Source organism: Trachurus japonicus, chromosome 10 (genome assembly GCF_045865225.1).
Source record: "Trachurus japonicus isolate A0001 chromosome 10, Traja_1.0".
Classification (NCBI taxonomy): Eukaryota; Metazoa; Chordata; class Actinopteri; order Carangiformes; family Carangidae; genus Trachurus; species Trachurus japonicus.
In genome coordinates this window covers 7,257,761-7,273,480 of record NC_140916.1, presented here as the reverse complement: position 1 = coordinate 7,273,480, position 15,720 = coordinate 7,257,761, and the positions used below count along the sequence as shown (strand labels likewise).

General features: G+C 41.7%; 1 protein-coding gene across 4 annotated transcripts in view; it reads left to right on the top strand.

Annotated features, from left to right (window-relative positions):
• The window catches only part of LOC146979331 (teneurin-3), a 138,056-nt gene that overhangs the window by 63,778 nt on the left and 58,558 nt on the right, over positions 1-15,720 (top strand). For all 4 annotated transcript variants that reach the window (XM_085789072.1, XM_085789071.1, XM_085789070.1 and 1 more), the window contains exons 5-7: positions 5,077-5,315; positions 12,035-12,160; positions 14,014-14,228. In XM_085789072.1, the coding sequence (XP_085645198.1) occupies positions 5,077-5,315; positions 12,035-12,160; positions 14,014-14,228 (580 nt within the window). The remainder of the gene's footprint in view (positions 1-5,076; positions 5,316-12,034; positions 12,161-14,013; positions 14,229-15,720) is intronic.

The window sequence follows — 15,720 nt, the reverse complement described above, 5'->3', positions numbered from 1 at the left end:
TCCTTTTCACTTAGACTCGGTGAGGTTCAGCTAGAACAGCCGTTATGACATTTGAGAATGAATCTCTTGAAGGCCTGCCCAGCCACACGTTGCAGTTATAAATGTACTGTCAATCCTCATTGGATTCATGTGTCAAGGGAGTCCTTTGGTGAAATGAAATTATGTCTCAGCTCTAAAATCATCATGTGGTACAGTGTCCCACAGACAGTACATTTTCCTGATGGAAAACGTGTTAGAATTGTTCTCTGGGGCAAAAAAAAAAGAGAATAGGGGAGGTAATCCAAGAAGGATTTGGTTTTTGTGTGTGTTTGTGTGTGTGTGTGTCCCTGTGCACGAGCGTGCGTGTGTGGAGATGTTTGTGTGGGACACACATGTAAATCATGAGTCACACTGTCACGCTTCACATCAGAGGGGGAAAATTGAACTTTTTTTTGTGCACCAGCCGCAGTTTCGGTATCGCACCAGGACTGATTAGTCATGTGCCAGACACCAGCCAACTAGCCTTTTGGAATGGAGGGGAAGCTTCCAGTGATGGCTGGTTACCTGCCAAAGTGGATGGTGGTGTAGACAAAGTGGTAATCCTCAAGACGTGTCTTTTTTTTTTCTCTCTTTTCCTTCTCATGTGTTTTCCTTTTTGTTTATTTTGCCAATATCTTCCGTGCCAGGCACACATTTCTGTGACGATTCCAGAGTGGTACAATATTTTCCTCTTATTTTAGACTACTGTATAAACTGTTGCTGCTGCTGCTGCTGCTGCTGCTGCTGCTGCTGCTGGCAACATGAAGTACATCTGTTCCAGATTATTTTTTTGCCAGCAACTGTAAAAGCTTTCACAAGCAGTGGATAGATATTGAAGAGTAATTGTTATTCATATTCCAAAAAATACAATACCAATGTAACGTGCAGCAGCCAAAATACTAGTATATTTTACTTGTCCTGGAAAATGTCCTCACCTCAACTGTCCCTCATGATTCAGGCCTGGAGTTAAACTCCAAAGCCCACATCTTAAACGTGTGTACATAACAGCTGAGCTCTTCTCGAGCCAAACCCCCGATCAAATCCGTTAAATATAATCAATTCCACGTGCAAACATTCTGAGCGCTCGTCGCAGGGAGTGACTCAAGATGGCACCACGCTGATTTTCCGTGGGCAGGACGGCGCGAAAAAGCAGCGCCGGCGCCGAAATACCATCACACAAGCGCCGATCTTAGCTGAACCAGAATAGCACCTGCTAACAGGCCCCCCGTCGCGAGGGCAGGTGGTGATCTGGGGGAAGAGCGACGGTGACCGCAGCTATAGTGTGAAAACCAGCCACTGTGATGCTGCTACACCACATCTGTAGTCTGCAGTCTTTTTTTTTTCTTTCTTTTTTTTCCCCCGACCGTGGATTAGAGCGGCCTGATTATTCCGGCTCTCACCTTGAAATGCTAATGCTAACACAGGACAGCAGCTAATAGGCAGATTACGTATTCTGAGGGCTTCGATTTGCATTGTTTCCAGCGTGCTCTCTCGCCCCTCCAGCTGGAGCTTACCGTAGACAAATCCACCCACTCACTGTTTAGTCTTTTGTCCTCTGTGAGGATGTTTTCAAATGTCATCCTGATGACAAGCAATGTTGTGAGAGCAGAGGAGACCGGGCTGGCTGCTGCTTTTGTGTTACGGGCTTCTCAATGGGACAGACAGGCGTGCACACAAACACACCGCGATCGCACTGACACACAGCCATTCATTTGCTCGCTTTCGTCTCACACTCTCTTGATTGTCTCTTCTCCTTCTCCCTCTCTCTCTCTCTCCCTCCCTCATTCTCTCTCACACTCACAGCGTACATTGCTATCACTGGGGCCGGCTGGATTAGCATAGTAATGTGCCTTGTTGCATCACACTGGCTGTAATCAATTACAGCCGGTCATCCAGTGTGTATAGCCGCAGACATTTACACTGGTCTGCTGTTTGTTAATCATGTCCAACAGCATTTCATCTTTAGACCCCTTCAGTCTGGTCTTTAGAAAAAAGGAAAAAAAAAAGGTTGGAGAGGGGGGAGGAGGAGGAGGAAAAGGGGGCGGCATGAAAACATCAGCACCAGAATTACTTTAAAGCAGAGTGCAACAAATGTCCAGTGTAGGAACTTGTGTCTGACACTAGTAGCCTACACACAGGTTCTGACTTTTCATTTCACTTGAGATTTGTAGAAAGCAGAAAACATAAATGACTTGAATATAACCGACTTTCGAGCTTTAAACCACCCACGACGTGCCATATGTTTCTGGTAATTATATGTGCATTCAGATTGTTTAATCAGCTACATAGTGCAAAGAAACACGTTTCTGTGTGCGCGAATGTTTATAAATACATTTCTTTGCTTGATTTTCAGGAATAATTATCAAGTTACCAAGACAAATGTGTCTTTTTGTGTTTTTTTTTGTTCAGGTGTCTTCGACTTAGAGGCAGATGAGAGCATTATGTAGTCATGTCTTTGCATAAATAAGAGTACAGGTGGATTTGTGGTGTTTATTTACAGGCAAAACTGTCTCCAGATCATCTCTGCAACTTGCAATAGCTATTCACCTCCCTCAAATAGAGTGCAAACCCCATCCCGACTCACGAATACACAAACACACACGTCCCCGTCCCTTCCTGTCTGGCTCATCAGATTGCATCCACTTACACTTAACTCCCCAGATAGCAGTGTCTATTTGCCTGTGTCTGACTACACGTCTGCCGCCTCCAACGTTGTGCACGTTTTGACCTCAATTCATATCCAACTGCATATTACGGAGTCTGCTGCAGCTACAGTACAGATTGTTCCAGATTGAGAAATCTGAACTTCTCGAGGTCGCAGACGCCGGCAGCATTGTTATTCCTGCAGTGACACACCGTAACCTTTAAATGGAGTCCCTGTCTGTCCATGACAGCACGTGTCAATCGGGGCATCAAAGAGCCAGACGATTCGAATCTGACATTTGTTCTTTTAGTCAAGAATTGATCAGTGGGGGGTTTTAGCTCTGTGATATCCTCACGGGAGATAGAAGAAGCTGAAATATCAGAGGCACGGCTGAAATCTGAGCAAAGCAGTATGGTGTAGATTTATGAGGTGTCTCTCTTTGACTTCTGTTAAAACTGCATTCAGCTAATGCACGATGAGCTTTATTCACCACACAGCGTTTAGTCAGAATAAAAGAATATCATAGTGGAAACTGTTTTAGGTCCATTTGCTTTTTTCCCCCTAAAGCTTGTTGACCCACTGCTCCCTTCACATAATCAGGGAAGCACACGGATTTTCAGTCCTTGACTGCTTAGCTTCAGATTATTCTCTTATTACACTAATTAGCCGTTCTCAAGCTCTTTTAGTGGCGATTCAGAGTCAGGATTAAAAAAGCCTTTTACAAAACTTACATGGAGTCTTCACAGATGCCACACAAATAATTGATGAGCGAACACCGCTTTATCAGTTTATTGGTATGTTTAAATTAACAGTTACTATAGCAACCCCTCCCCCTGGGATCTATAGAACACATAAAACATGACTTGTGTAAAACGTTGTGTGAGAGATTGTAGAGAAACGGGTGGACGCCAGAGGAGAGAACTGTGCTTTCTCTGGTCCTTCCTCTTTCTCTTTAAAAAAAAGAAACACATTTTAATGATTTTATGTTTTCACATCCAACTATATTTTTACTGTTATTGAAACATTTGCGGCTATTGGAGTCTGAATTTTATAGCTAAATGACTCTCTAAATGTTTGTTTCATTATTTTAGTGCTTGTTTTAACTCCTTGTTATAACCTCCTATATTGTTTAACTTGTATTTTGCTACCTGCAGATCACTGAGCTGTAAACCTGGACAGGAGTCTGTACAGTAGCACTCGACTGACTTTATTTACCATCTGCTGAAGTGCTCTTCAGCAATACGTTTAACCCTGAGCTGGTACTCTTGGGTATAATTTGTGTGTGTAACAGTGAGTGTGAAGGAGAGTAATCATGCAGATCAACCATCCCCTGAATAATATAGCCTGTGTTATACAATTTGTTTGCTCTATTCTTTTTATTAGTGTAAATAATTAGCTCTCTCCCTCTTTTATAGTCAAGCATTAACTCGGCTCCTAAAACATCCCTGATTAAGATTTTAAGCCTTTAATTTAGTTTACCATTATCTTAAAAAAGAGAGCGTCAAATACACATAAACCCAAAAAGGAAGAGTACTTAATGGGAATATACAAAATAGTTTTACTTTTTATAATAATTGTATTTTTTTATCGAAAATGTACGAAGTGTTAATGAAATCCTACAGTTCCAGATTAGAGGGGCATTTGTAATGCATGGTCAGTCTGTCCAATTTCCCTGGTCGTCGCCATAAGCCTGGAGGCATTTGGGTATTAATCTCTAAGTAGTGGCAAGAGTGGCAACAAGGCTTAATTCATTTACTTAAGAGCTTTTCACGTGGGGTTTAAAAGTTAATAGGACGATCACTCCGTAGTGCATTTGATTAAACCCTCTTAATTACCCCAGGTATAATGGGCTATTAGCAAAGGCCCAGTTGTAAAAGGGCAAGTGGGAGATGATTGTTTTTATGAGGTACTTTTTGTTAACCTTTTCCAATGTCAGGATTATACGGGATATTAGACTATAACCCGGTGTCTCTTGCAGTCTAATACACACGGGAGGTTACACCATCGTAGAGTTTGTCCCTGTGAACTTTTTCAATATTAAACCCGACCTTTCACGAACCCGAGCCAGGTGGTGTGAGTCCCTAACAAGTGGAAAAACTGTGCTGCACCGTCGTTGATCAAAAACGTCGCCTTGGAACATTTTTACTGATACGATCATTACCAGTGTATTTGTGGTTTACCGAATGTATAAATTACCCAAAATTTCCTCATTAGGTTGATAGAAATCGTAATCCGCTCCCAATTTCCAGTTGCCTGATGAGTTGTGCGGAAACATAATTTCTTGGAGACTGGGCTAAAGTTTCAGCCTCAGACATCTGTGTTTTGAGATTCTGTTTTTGAACCATTGCTCATTACATCTTTCATCATCTTCTCCTAATTCTTCTTTTTTGTTTGTTTTGTTCTACTCTATGCAGGCACTTTCTTTTTAAGACGGGCACAGGAACGACACCTTTCTTTGGCGCAGCGGCCCCTGGTTACACCATGGCAACGGGGACGGTTTACTCCACGCCGGCGCGCCCTTTGCCCAGAAACAGCCTGTCCAGAGGGGCGTTCAAGTTCAAGAAGTCACCCAAACACTGCTCCTGGAAGTGCACCGCCCTGATCGCCGTGGGCATAGCCGTGGTGCTGTCCATCATCCTGTGCTACTGCATAGGTAAGACTGGTTTCAGACCTGGGAGAGCTGGTTTTCACTGATTATCTTCTTCTCAAAACACAAACACAGCCATGTCACAAGATTAATGAGTCAGTGAACAAGAGTTTACCAAGATAATCACATTAATGAGTTGCACACTGGTTTTTTAAGCACATGTCTCCGGAGTCAGATGATGTAAGTGAAAGGGTGAAGCTGGAGAGAGCTGTGTGTGTTGATACGATTAGAAAAGAGCTTTTTTAAGTGCACCTCATTTGGCATTTTACCTGACTTCTTGACTCTGTAGGGATTTCAGACTTTATCTGAACTTGGTTATATAGTAATGTTGTAAAATCCTGTGGGAAAAAACACACGCACAGCACAGGAAACAGACAGCCATTCATCCAGGTCAACATTCAGAGGTGGAAATCTTTGATCTTGAGCTGCGACATGCTCATGAAGTCATATATACGTTGACTAAAAAACTTGCTGAGAATGAGTCGAGGTTTGATTTGGACCCACAGCTCAGTTCTTTTTTCTCTTCTTTTTTCTTTATTTACCTCTCAATCATCAACAAACACCAGGGTTTTCCCTCTAATCTACTGCTTTGTAGCTTTTACCGGCACGTCCTCCCCAACATCTTCATCTGTACATGTGAAAACACATAGAACTTATCAGTTCAAAGGCACATGTAGTGTCTGTGATTGTATCTGGAGGACGTTCAGGTTGTGAAATCTCAGTCTGTAAATTGCTCACATTACCAGATATTCTAAGCTTGAACATGTGTACTGAATGAAATGTATTTAGACCGGAATTTCTCCTGTGAGTTTGAGGGGGCGCGCTTCACAATCTCTGCACAATCTCGCAATCTGAACCTGGTATAAGGAGTTCTTATTTTCTAAAGCCATTTTATTACCGTTAGTTTGAAATCAACCACCTTAGCCTGACAAAATTAACTATACTGTACACTCAGGCTTTGACATAAATATCGGCACCCAATACTTACCGGTTATTGCCTAACATGGAGGTGCGGCACAAGCTGTCAGCCCAGTACATGAAAACCAGTAGTTTCTCTGCCAGAAGCAACCTATTTCTTTAATTTCTAGTCAGAGACAACACGACTCCATTATCTGCTGTGGCATTAGACAGTCTTTAGACATGTCATTCGGTCACACAGAACAAATGACAGACAAGCTGCCGGGAGTGAATGGAGCCAGCATACCTCTTAATCTGCTGTATGAAGCTTGATCTCCACCAGGAGTATTTCTATTTCACTGCCTCCTCCTTTTTGCAGAAATTGCAGATGTCCCGATATGATTCAGTAGCGTCTGTCTGACTAAGCTCTCAGTCAGATATGCAGACATGGCCCCGGTACAGTTTCCAACAAGGCATTCCTTTCTGCTTCCCCTTTGACAGCGGCTGTGCATCATCCCCACACTTCTGATCACAGTTCACAGAATGACAGCCAATGTGCGTCCTTGGGGGGGGGGGCTCCTGTTAAAACACAGGCAGGGGAAGTTCAAATGGCCAGCACAGATGGCAACGTCAAAATGAAACACAAGTTTAGGAGCTGAACTCGTAACAAAGGAAACCGTCTGGAGCACTTGAACTTTAAAGGAGACCTTGGTCCACACACAGCCTTTGTTGTACTTGAACTGAAACTTGCCCGTACTGTCAAACAGGAAACGCTTTTATCTCAGTCAAGAAGATAAACTAATGCTCATCCTCCCCCGCCCCCTCCTCCGGGCATTATTTCCTATGAGAGAGCTTTCGAACATTTTTTACAGCGTGTGTCAAAGCTGACTTCTTGCTAACCTTTAGATTCTTGACCACAGCAATAAACCCGTTACAGATTCATCTCTCCTTATGCCCTCCCTTGTCATCCAAGCCCTTAATCTTTACACTGAACCTTTCTCCCCGAGCGGGTATATAAGTATTCATGCAGCTTGGAGGCAGGGGAAATGTGACACAGTTGTATAAGGAGAAATATGGCGTTGTTGGGAAGATCCTATAACCAGTGTTTTATTGGTGACTAGAGAGGGGAGTGCTCTCTCTTGGAGGAGAGGTCATAAACGCGCTGTATCAGTATCAGTATCAACATTCACATAGCCTTTATTGACTTAACTGTTTTGTTGCTTGTTGTCGCTCATGATCTCATATCATAAAATTAGTATGGATATATATACATACACTTTATAACTTAAGTGCTCCTCTGTGTGCAGGAATCAGTTGCTATTTTTATTTGTGCTCCTGCTCATGACAGATATGCTGGGGGTTTACGCAGGGAAAACAAGCAGAAACAAGTCATTTGTTCAGCTGTTGTCACTACAGTTCTAGCAGATTGGATTCATTTACAACATTTTCATCCCAACAATCACCAACTTGTTTAATTGTAGACCTGTCGGATGTTTGCGAATTGTATTTTTGGCCTGACTCCAGGGTGCGTCCTGTTGCTTAAGCTCTCTCGCTCTTGCTGTGTAAGTGAATGTAGGTGTGCATGAGCGTGCATGAGCGTGCATGAGCATGCATGTGCATGCGTACAGTATATGTGTGTGTTAAACAGATGCAGCCCTCCACCACTTCCCTCAGGAGTGTGTTTCCACCACCTCCTCTCTCTTTCATTCACCACCAATTTACCTGCCAGGTGCAATGCTACAATGCGCACTCATACTTTAATACTTTCCCACTGTCAACTCGCACAATCCCATTAGCACCAAGACAAACTCGAAGACAAATACAAGCAGACCAGCACCAAAAAATGGTATAGCACTCCAGGTTTACCGCACAAACAACTCTATTTTTGTTTCGTTCTGTAGCAGCAGAAGACAAATGTACCTCCTGATATTTTATTCAAGAAAATCTTTTTTTTTTTCTTTTATCTAATAAATATAAAGAATAGCATGCGTAGCAGTCACACAACTGGACCGTGTCTGAACGACAGCAGCAGCTCCTGTAATTCAAATGAGGCAAACCTGCTGAGGTGTAGGCTTTCCAGCTTCCACTTCTGCAAACTGCCTGATTGGAAGGAGTTCAGCGATTGTTCAGATAGAGGAGAGGCCAATCAGGACCGGGTCCAGCTCTGATCCTGTGAATAGCAGAAATAGCATGCGAATCTTTGGCAAATCAGTTTAAATTGAGCTGCACCACACAAAACTAAATGGCACCAATGTCCTCAGATCAAAATGTTTCAAAGTAGACAGTGACAGACCTCTTTTGTCTGACATTTGCCTCTAAATGTCAGATAGATATAAGGAATGTCTTAATTAAAAACGTACTTTAAATGAAGCATGAATTATCTGTTTTTCTGTGTCATTATTCAGATTTCTAATTTAGGATGAAATACATCTTTCTGACACCTTATATCCATAAATATATCCGACACAGAGAAAATGACTTTTGGGTTATTGATGTGTTTTTCAGTCAAGTCCTGTTGATTAAAGTGATTCTCATGAATTGTTGACACGCTGAGCTCGGTGGTGATGTGAATACAGACCCCGCCAGTCACCAGAGAGGAGTGGATGATACAGGTGGCTCCACTCGGCAACGATGAGCTCTGTGTTTTGTGAGGAGCTGAGGGGTTGGTCCTTTAGTCTATAAGGACCAGATGAACCAAGCGTGTCTCGGTCAGCATTGTGGTGGAGACGCCGTTATTGGATTTGTTGCAGATAGCATCCTACAGACCAGGCACATCTTAGCCATGCTCTCAGCTCTGCAGCTTATTTCTAGGAGTCCCCGGAGGGAAGTTTCTGTAGAGATGTGCTGGCAGTTTTCAACATAAAACAATGTTTATCTCGATAATTTTGAAGCTGCACAGTTCCAAGTTGTATTTGGCACATAGGGACTCCAGATGGGCCACCTCTCTCTTTGGTAAATGGACTAATTATTTGTGGTGACGGTGGCCATTAGAATAGTGTCATCTGCATATTTTAACAGGAGATCTTTCTTCTCCTTCTACCCATTTATGTTTCCAATGCCCTAGTTAGCTTAGCTGAATAATTGTTATCATTCCTATGAAGAACCGTTATTAGCACAGTGTTTTCCAGGTAACAACACCACCAATTTATGGGGGATTAGTTCAGGCAGAAGGCTCCATGCCTCTCCACGCTATACATACCACGAGGATGTCACAGCTCAAACAAACACTTTGTTAACTTTTCAAAATCAACCGCCCGTTCATGGTCAGTGGTGGTAAATGTTAACATCAGAGATTGGAGGCTAGCTTTTTTAAGCATCTTAGCCCAAAGACGAGAACTGCTCATGGTCCATAAATATTAATTGAACTGGCCGAGGCTGCAGGAATAACTTATGCAAATTCATAAATTGAGGGCTATTCACCTCAAAGCAATTTGTTGATGAGCCGGTGTACTAAGTGCAGTGAAGTGGGGAAGGTTCTCTGCCGTGTGTCAGATTCACAAGAGCCGCACTGCTGCCCACAGTTTACTGGATAAAATGCAGTAAAATATACCAGAGATATTCAGAGTCTCCAGAGGACACATTTTAATGACTGATGATCCCCTGAGTTTTCATCCGGCACAATCACCGGCTTAAAGCTTTGTCAGCGTTAGCATGCTTAAAGGAGGACCTGTTAAATGTTACCATTAAAAAAAAAAGCTTGTTGCTTGTATGCTGTGAGACAACAAGCCCCTTGTGTGCGAGTGCACCGTCTGTCACTTCATGTCTCCCTTGATAAAGCTCTGCGTTGTGTCTTCTGCCAGTCAGCTCAGAGACAGATTTCAGCTCTTAACATTAAATTAGGTAAATTTTCTAAAATCCTTAATGCTAATTTTCTAAATGCAGGTTTTGTTGGGTGAAAGACGATTCCACCTTTTATTCTTTAAGTGATACTTTAACATGCTTTAATTTCATGCTGTCAGTATTGAGTAGGTGTCACTTTTTCTCTTTTTTTTCGCCCGTGGGGAGGATGTTTCACTTGGGGTTCATGCTCGATGTCCTCGGTTGATCCTCGCTATTAAAGCTCCAGCTCAGCACACAGTGTTTTCTCGGGACTCTGGAGGCTTTTGCCACCAACATGTGAGTCTAAAGAACTGGAGGTATTTTACCACAGTGTGCCGTTTGTGGACTGTTTGAAGTTGGTATTTAAAAAAACAGGAGTTTTACATTTTAACAAGGCCGGGGCGTACCATGTGCTTCAGTGTTGGAGGACGAAAGAGAATATTCCAAGAGGTGCGTCTGATTCTCTGTAAATTTGCTTAGTTTAGTCTGGCTGTACATCTCAATTGAGACGTGTCGGTACCTGGTGAAGCTGGACAAAGATCCAGAAGGTTTTTTTTTTTTTTTTTTTACTGTCGTATCAATACATTGTCATACATTGATGCAGAAAATAATTGAAAGCTAAAAGAGCCAAAGGTGCACAGATCTTGCAGGTTTTCACATTTAAAGGCTCTGTTAGATGAGTCAGTTCAGGGTGTTTAGAAAAGACAGACTTGTCAAAAATATTGATGGATCAGTCAGCATTCATTTCTGCTGCTGGTGATGTTGCTGGTTTGCTTCACCAGGAAAGAAAATTGATTCTGATGCCGAGGGTGATGCTGGCTGAGCGGAGCGGGTAGCCAAACATTGTCACTCAATGTTACACCTGCATTATTTAATTGGAATTCAAGGCCATGAAGTGCCTGTTTATTCGATCCACCAAGGACAGCGCTGCCACTAAACTGATGCCAAATATCTTCATCATCCACCGTCCTTAAACAAAAACACGCACCGCACTTCCTTAACAAAGTCCTGACTCGTGCACTGTCCGCTCTCGTTTTCCATCTTCCTTTTGGCCCCCTTCACATTTAATATTCTTCACCGCTCCACATACACCTCTCAAGTTATTTGCTGCAGTCAATATCCATCTTCCCAGCGAGCAACGGGTGTTAGAGAAAAGTTTCTCCCGCAGATCAAATGGTCGGAAATCAAGATGCTTCCTCAGCATGTTCCCTGGCTGGCGACTTTGAAGGAGATTGGCCCTCTTGCTGCGCTCACAGAAGCACCTCAGTTTCCCAAAACAACAAGAACACAGTTTGATTGGATCCAATACTGTGACAATAAAGCAGGTTTGCTGAATGAAAGCTGCACACAGTTTAGTTATGTAAGAGAACTAGAGGAGTGTTGCAACAACCTACCCTCTCACTTCCTTCCCCTGCTGCGACTGTCTGTCTCAATACACTGCCTTACACTTTCTTAAGTTTCACACTTTTTCTGTCTCTTTCTCCTGTATTTTTTTATTCTTTCTTTTTCTCTTTTTTTTGCACACACATGGAGCTGTGTATCTGTGTCCTTCCTGCTTTGTATTAGACTTGGAGAGTTTAAGGCTTGTTCGGCGCATCTCGTCTGCTCGTCTGAAGTGAACGCTTTGTGTCAAAATAGAAATTCTGCCTGCTGCTCTCTTTGATACAGTTGCTGTTTGTGCGGCACGTTAATGAACAGCACTCCCCAAGGAAACATGCTAGAGCAACAGGGTTCCTAAGTATTGATTGAAGTGACTTTGGCTGGCCTCTATCAGTGCTGTGTTTACGCAGAAGCCACCCATGGCACAGTGGCTGCAAAATAACAAAATCTGAAGTGAAATGTTGGAAGTTAAACAGCTTTTTTTTTTTTATTATACTACATCGGATCTGTCCATCTTGCTCTCCCACGGGTCTTTTGAGCTTAAGTGGCTTGATTGTTTTTGTGCGGCTATTTGCTTATTTGTTTATCCCTTTCAACAAGCCCACGCAGCTTTTTTGTGTATTTCACAGCGATGCACCTTTTCGGCCTCAATTGGCAGCTCCAAGAGTTGGACAACCAGCCGGCTTTTGAAAACGGAGGAGTTGGGAAGACAGGGCCCACTCAGCCGAGCATAGTGACAGCTCTGGCTGCCGATGGTGAGGAAATCAAAAACTCATATCTGATTTAATCACTACTCAACATCTAAATGAATCTTCACCCATGAATGCTCCAGATTAATGTGTTTATTCTTTGGTTGGCTTTCCCTTCGTTTGGTCAAGGTTTTTGGCATTGATTCTTGAATAGATATTTTCCAATCTGGGTTAATATTACTATTCTAAAATAAAAAGTAATAAACCCAACAGCTTAAAAGCAAAAAGCAGAATATTGACTATTGGTCTTACTAATGTAGACAAAGGCTTAAAATGTGCAAATAACCCTCAGGCTGTCAGAAAAGGGGAGAATGGGGCTGATTATATGTAAATACTGCTTTTGGCAATGAAATGCAAACTTAAACCAAACAAAAAAAAAGGTTAAATTATCTTCAAAGCATCAACATACAAATTAATTCAATTAAATACAGGTTCAAATGACGACTGCGAATGAGAAATCATTTGGCGTCTTGAATGACAGGGTGAAAGTTTCAATGCTCGATGCTCAGTCAGCCTTTGGAGCTACTGAGATCTTTCACCTCCTGAATATCAATTGGCTGATTCCAGACAGCTTTGTACTGCCTAATCATAATTTTAAGACCATTGCGTATTCAACAACAAGCAGTCAGGCCGTCCGAGTTCACCTTTACAGCAAAAGCCACCAAATTAATCTTTAAGCACACTGCGGTATTTAGAATGCATGGCCACGAAAAGCATTAATTGAGTTGAGTAGGCCAGGCAAAAGCTCAATTGTTTAAACTCGGCTAGATTTAAATCCTCATAAGTACTGCTAATTAAGATAGCAGGAGGCAGGTTTTGGACTGTTTAAAGGCAATCAATAGCTGGCTATTATTCTCCCCAGAGGTAAACTTGGCTTCCAGTCTTCACTTTGACTGAAACTAAAGCGACAGGCAATGGCCTCATTACACACATTACACGGAGGCATGTAAATAATGGAGGCCTGGCACAAGCAGATACACAGTATAAACATGGCCACACGGTGAAATACTTCTTACAAGACGGAGAAGCAAAGGTTGAGTTGTTATTATGTTGCAGGACGAGTCTGCGCCATCCAGCTAACAAGTTAAAAGTCATTGCGGCAGTAAATTAAGGAGCACAGCTGCGCTCCTTCTACAGCAGAGCTCTGGACGCCAGTGACTGCAAAACACTTTACAGATTTTTCTTCTTAACAATGAAATCTGTTCATGTAATAACACCTTGCGGGCTACAGTTTTTCATGTGAGCATGAGTCATATTAAGAGCAGCCATCCCTCCATCTTTTGTGCTGTAAGGACACACTTTAAGCACATCATTCGCCAAATTGTTTTGATTTGCTGTTATTGCTCTGGCAAGGTAGCACAGTACATCTGACAGATTCCATTTAGGCCTTATCTGATATGAAGCCCTGCTCTATGAGTCACCACGACCAGAGAAAAAGATGGGAGATGTGGCCTGTTTGAGTCTTATAAAAAACCAATTATATCTGGTCATTTTTTTCCCCGTGAGCAGTGCATCATGGACCACAGGGAACCATTACTTTTAATCCTGTCTTGCCTGGCCACTGCTCATTTGGAAAAAATATGACTATCTTATTGTTAGGTCTCTGCTTGACTCAAGGAAAGAAAAAAAAAAAGATTGTACTGCAAAGGAAAAGATAGAATGCAGCATTTACTGATATCCACAGATCAAAGACTTACAAATAAGACAGAGATTGTGTTTCAGATTTGAGTGTGAATGTTTTAGCTAATGCCACAAAAAGGCTCTGTGATGACTGATTTGCACCATAACACCTGAACTTTATTGTTTTGGTTCTCTAAGAACTTACGTAATCAAGATGGGGCTGCTTATCTGTCTTCCAGGAAGGACTAGCGTGCTCCATCAGGAGAACAACTCCATCAATACCGGGCAGGTCGATATAGGGAAGAGGGTGGGTCAGGGCGTCCCACCTGGGGTGTTCTGGCGCTCTCAGCTCAACATGGACCAACCACGTTTCATCAAGTTCAACATCTCGGTACAGAAGAACGCGCTGATCGGAGTCTACGGACGAAAGGGTCTCGCTCCATCTCACACTCAGGTAAAGGCTTTTTCAAAAAATCTTTTTAAATATGTATCCTGTAAGAATGTAATAAGAAAAAATATATAGTTGCTGAATTTTTGGCAAATTTAGGGAGTTCAAACAAACAGGACAATAGGAAGACAAGACAGTTGACATTATAATGTTCATTTTGCATCAGTTGAGGCTTGAACTCACAACCTCTGACACCTAAGTCCATCTTCTATCTCACTTAATTGGCTAATGACAGTTCATGTGAGGCTTAACAAATTAACTTACATGATAGCAGCTGCCTATGCATGTAAAGGCAGATTTCAAACCACTATAAAATAAATAAATAAATGAATAAAAATCCGTCATCAAGACAAAAATCTGAAAATACAGATATTGCATCTAGACAACATTGAGATGTTGGTTATTTGTTTTTAACAATGATTGATTTGCTCCCGAAGTGAATAACTGATGTTTAAATATACCATTCTTGCATTGACTCCAATTGTTCACATGAGAGAAAAATTCAAAATGCTATGAAAAATTCAGTTTTTGAGATACGATTCTGAAATTTTCCAAACATCATCTACCATGACTCCAAAATGTTGTCCATTTTTTTCATGAACGCTGAAAATTTATTTAGCAAGAATTTGCAGGTATATGTTTACAGTAGCATTTACACTCAAACATTTTGATGCACTGTAGGCTCAATTTTTGATAAATCAAAAATCTGAGAAACAAGTTTTGTGTAGGACAGTCTGAAGATGCTCTGTAGCAAGTTTGGTGTCAATTGAGGAAAGATTGTGGGAGGAGATAGGTTTAAGAAGTTTTAAAGCTTTTGAAAAAAAAACAGAGTGATGGACTTCATATTTTTAACAGGTTTAATGTACAAATGTTTCTTCAATATTGAGGCTACAGTTTGATGAAAGTTGTGAAGCTGTAGCACGTATGGTTGATTTGTTATGAATTTTCAAAGTTTTGAACTTTAGACGCTTGCTGTAGCGCCACCATCAGGATTATTGGCTTGAGTTTATAGCTGAGGTAATCTGGCATGGGACTGGACCTTTGTGCAAAGTTTGGTGAGTTAGGAATAGGAATACAATAGTCTTGTTTATCACATTAGCCAAAATGAGTGAACCAGAAATGCAGCTATATACTCTATTAGTAACTACACCAGTTAAATGGCTTTATTACTTTAGTAAAAACACATATTTGCAGAGATAATGGAATGGCATTGAGCCAGTTATCTGGTAAATTTAATCGTACCACTGTTGCAGTTGTTTAGAAGCACTGGAGAGTTTAAAATGTACCATAAAATCTAAGCATTAAAAGTAGTCACTATTTTCTTGTTAATTCCACCCCCTGTTGTCAGATTTAATAGCTTTTGTCTGTAACCAACACTCCACATGGGTGTATATGATTTCTACCTGCATTATGTCTCAGCCCAAAAAGCTCTATTTAACTGAAATTACATCATATGAAGAAGGATTTAAATGTGGTTTCATTAAACATGCATTTGTTT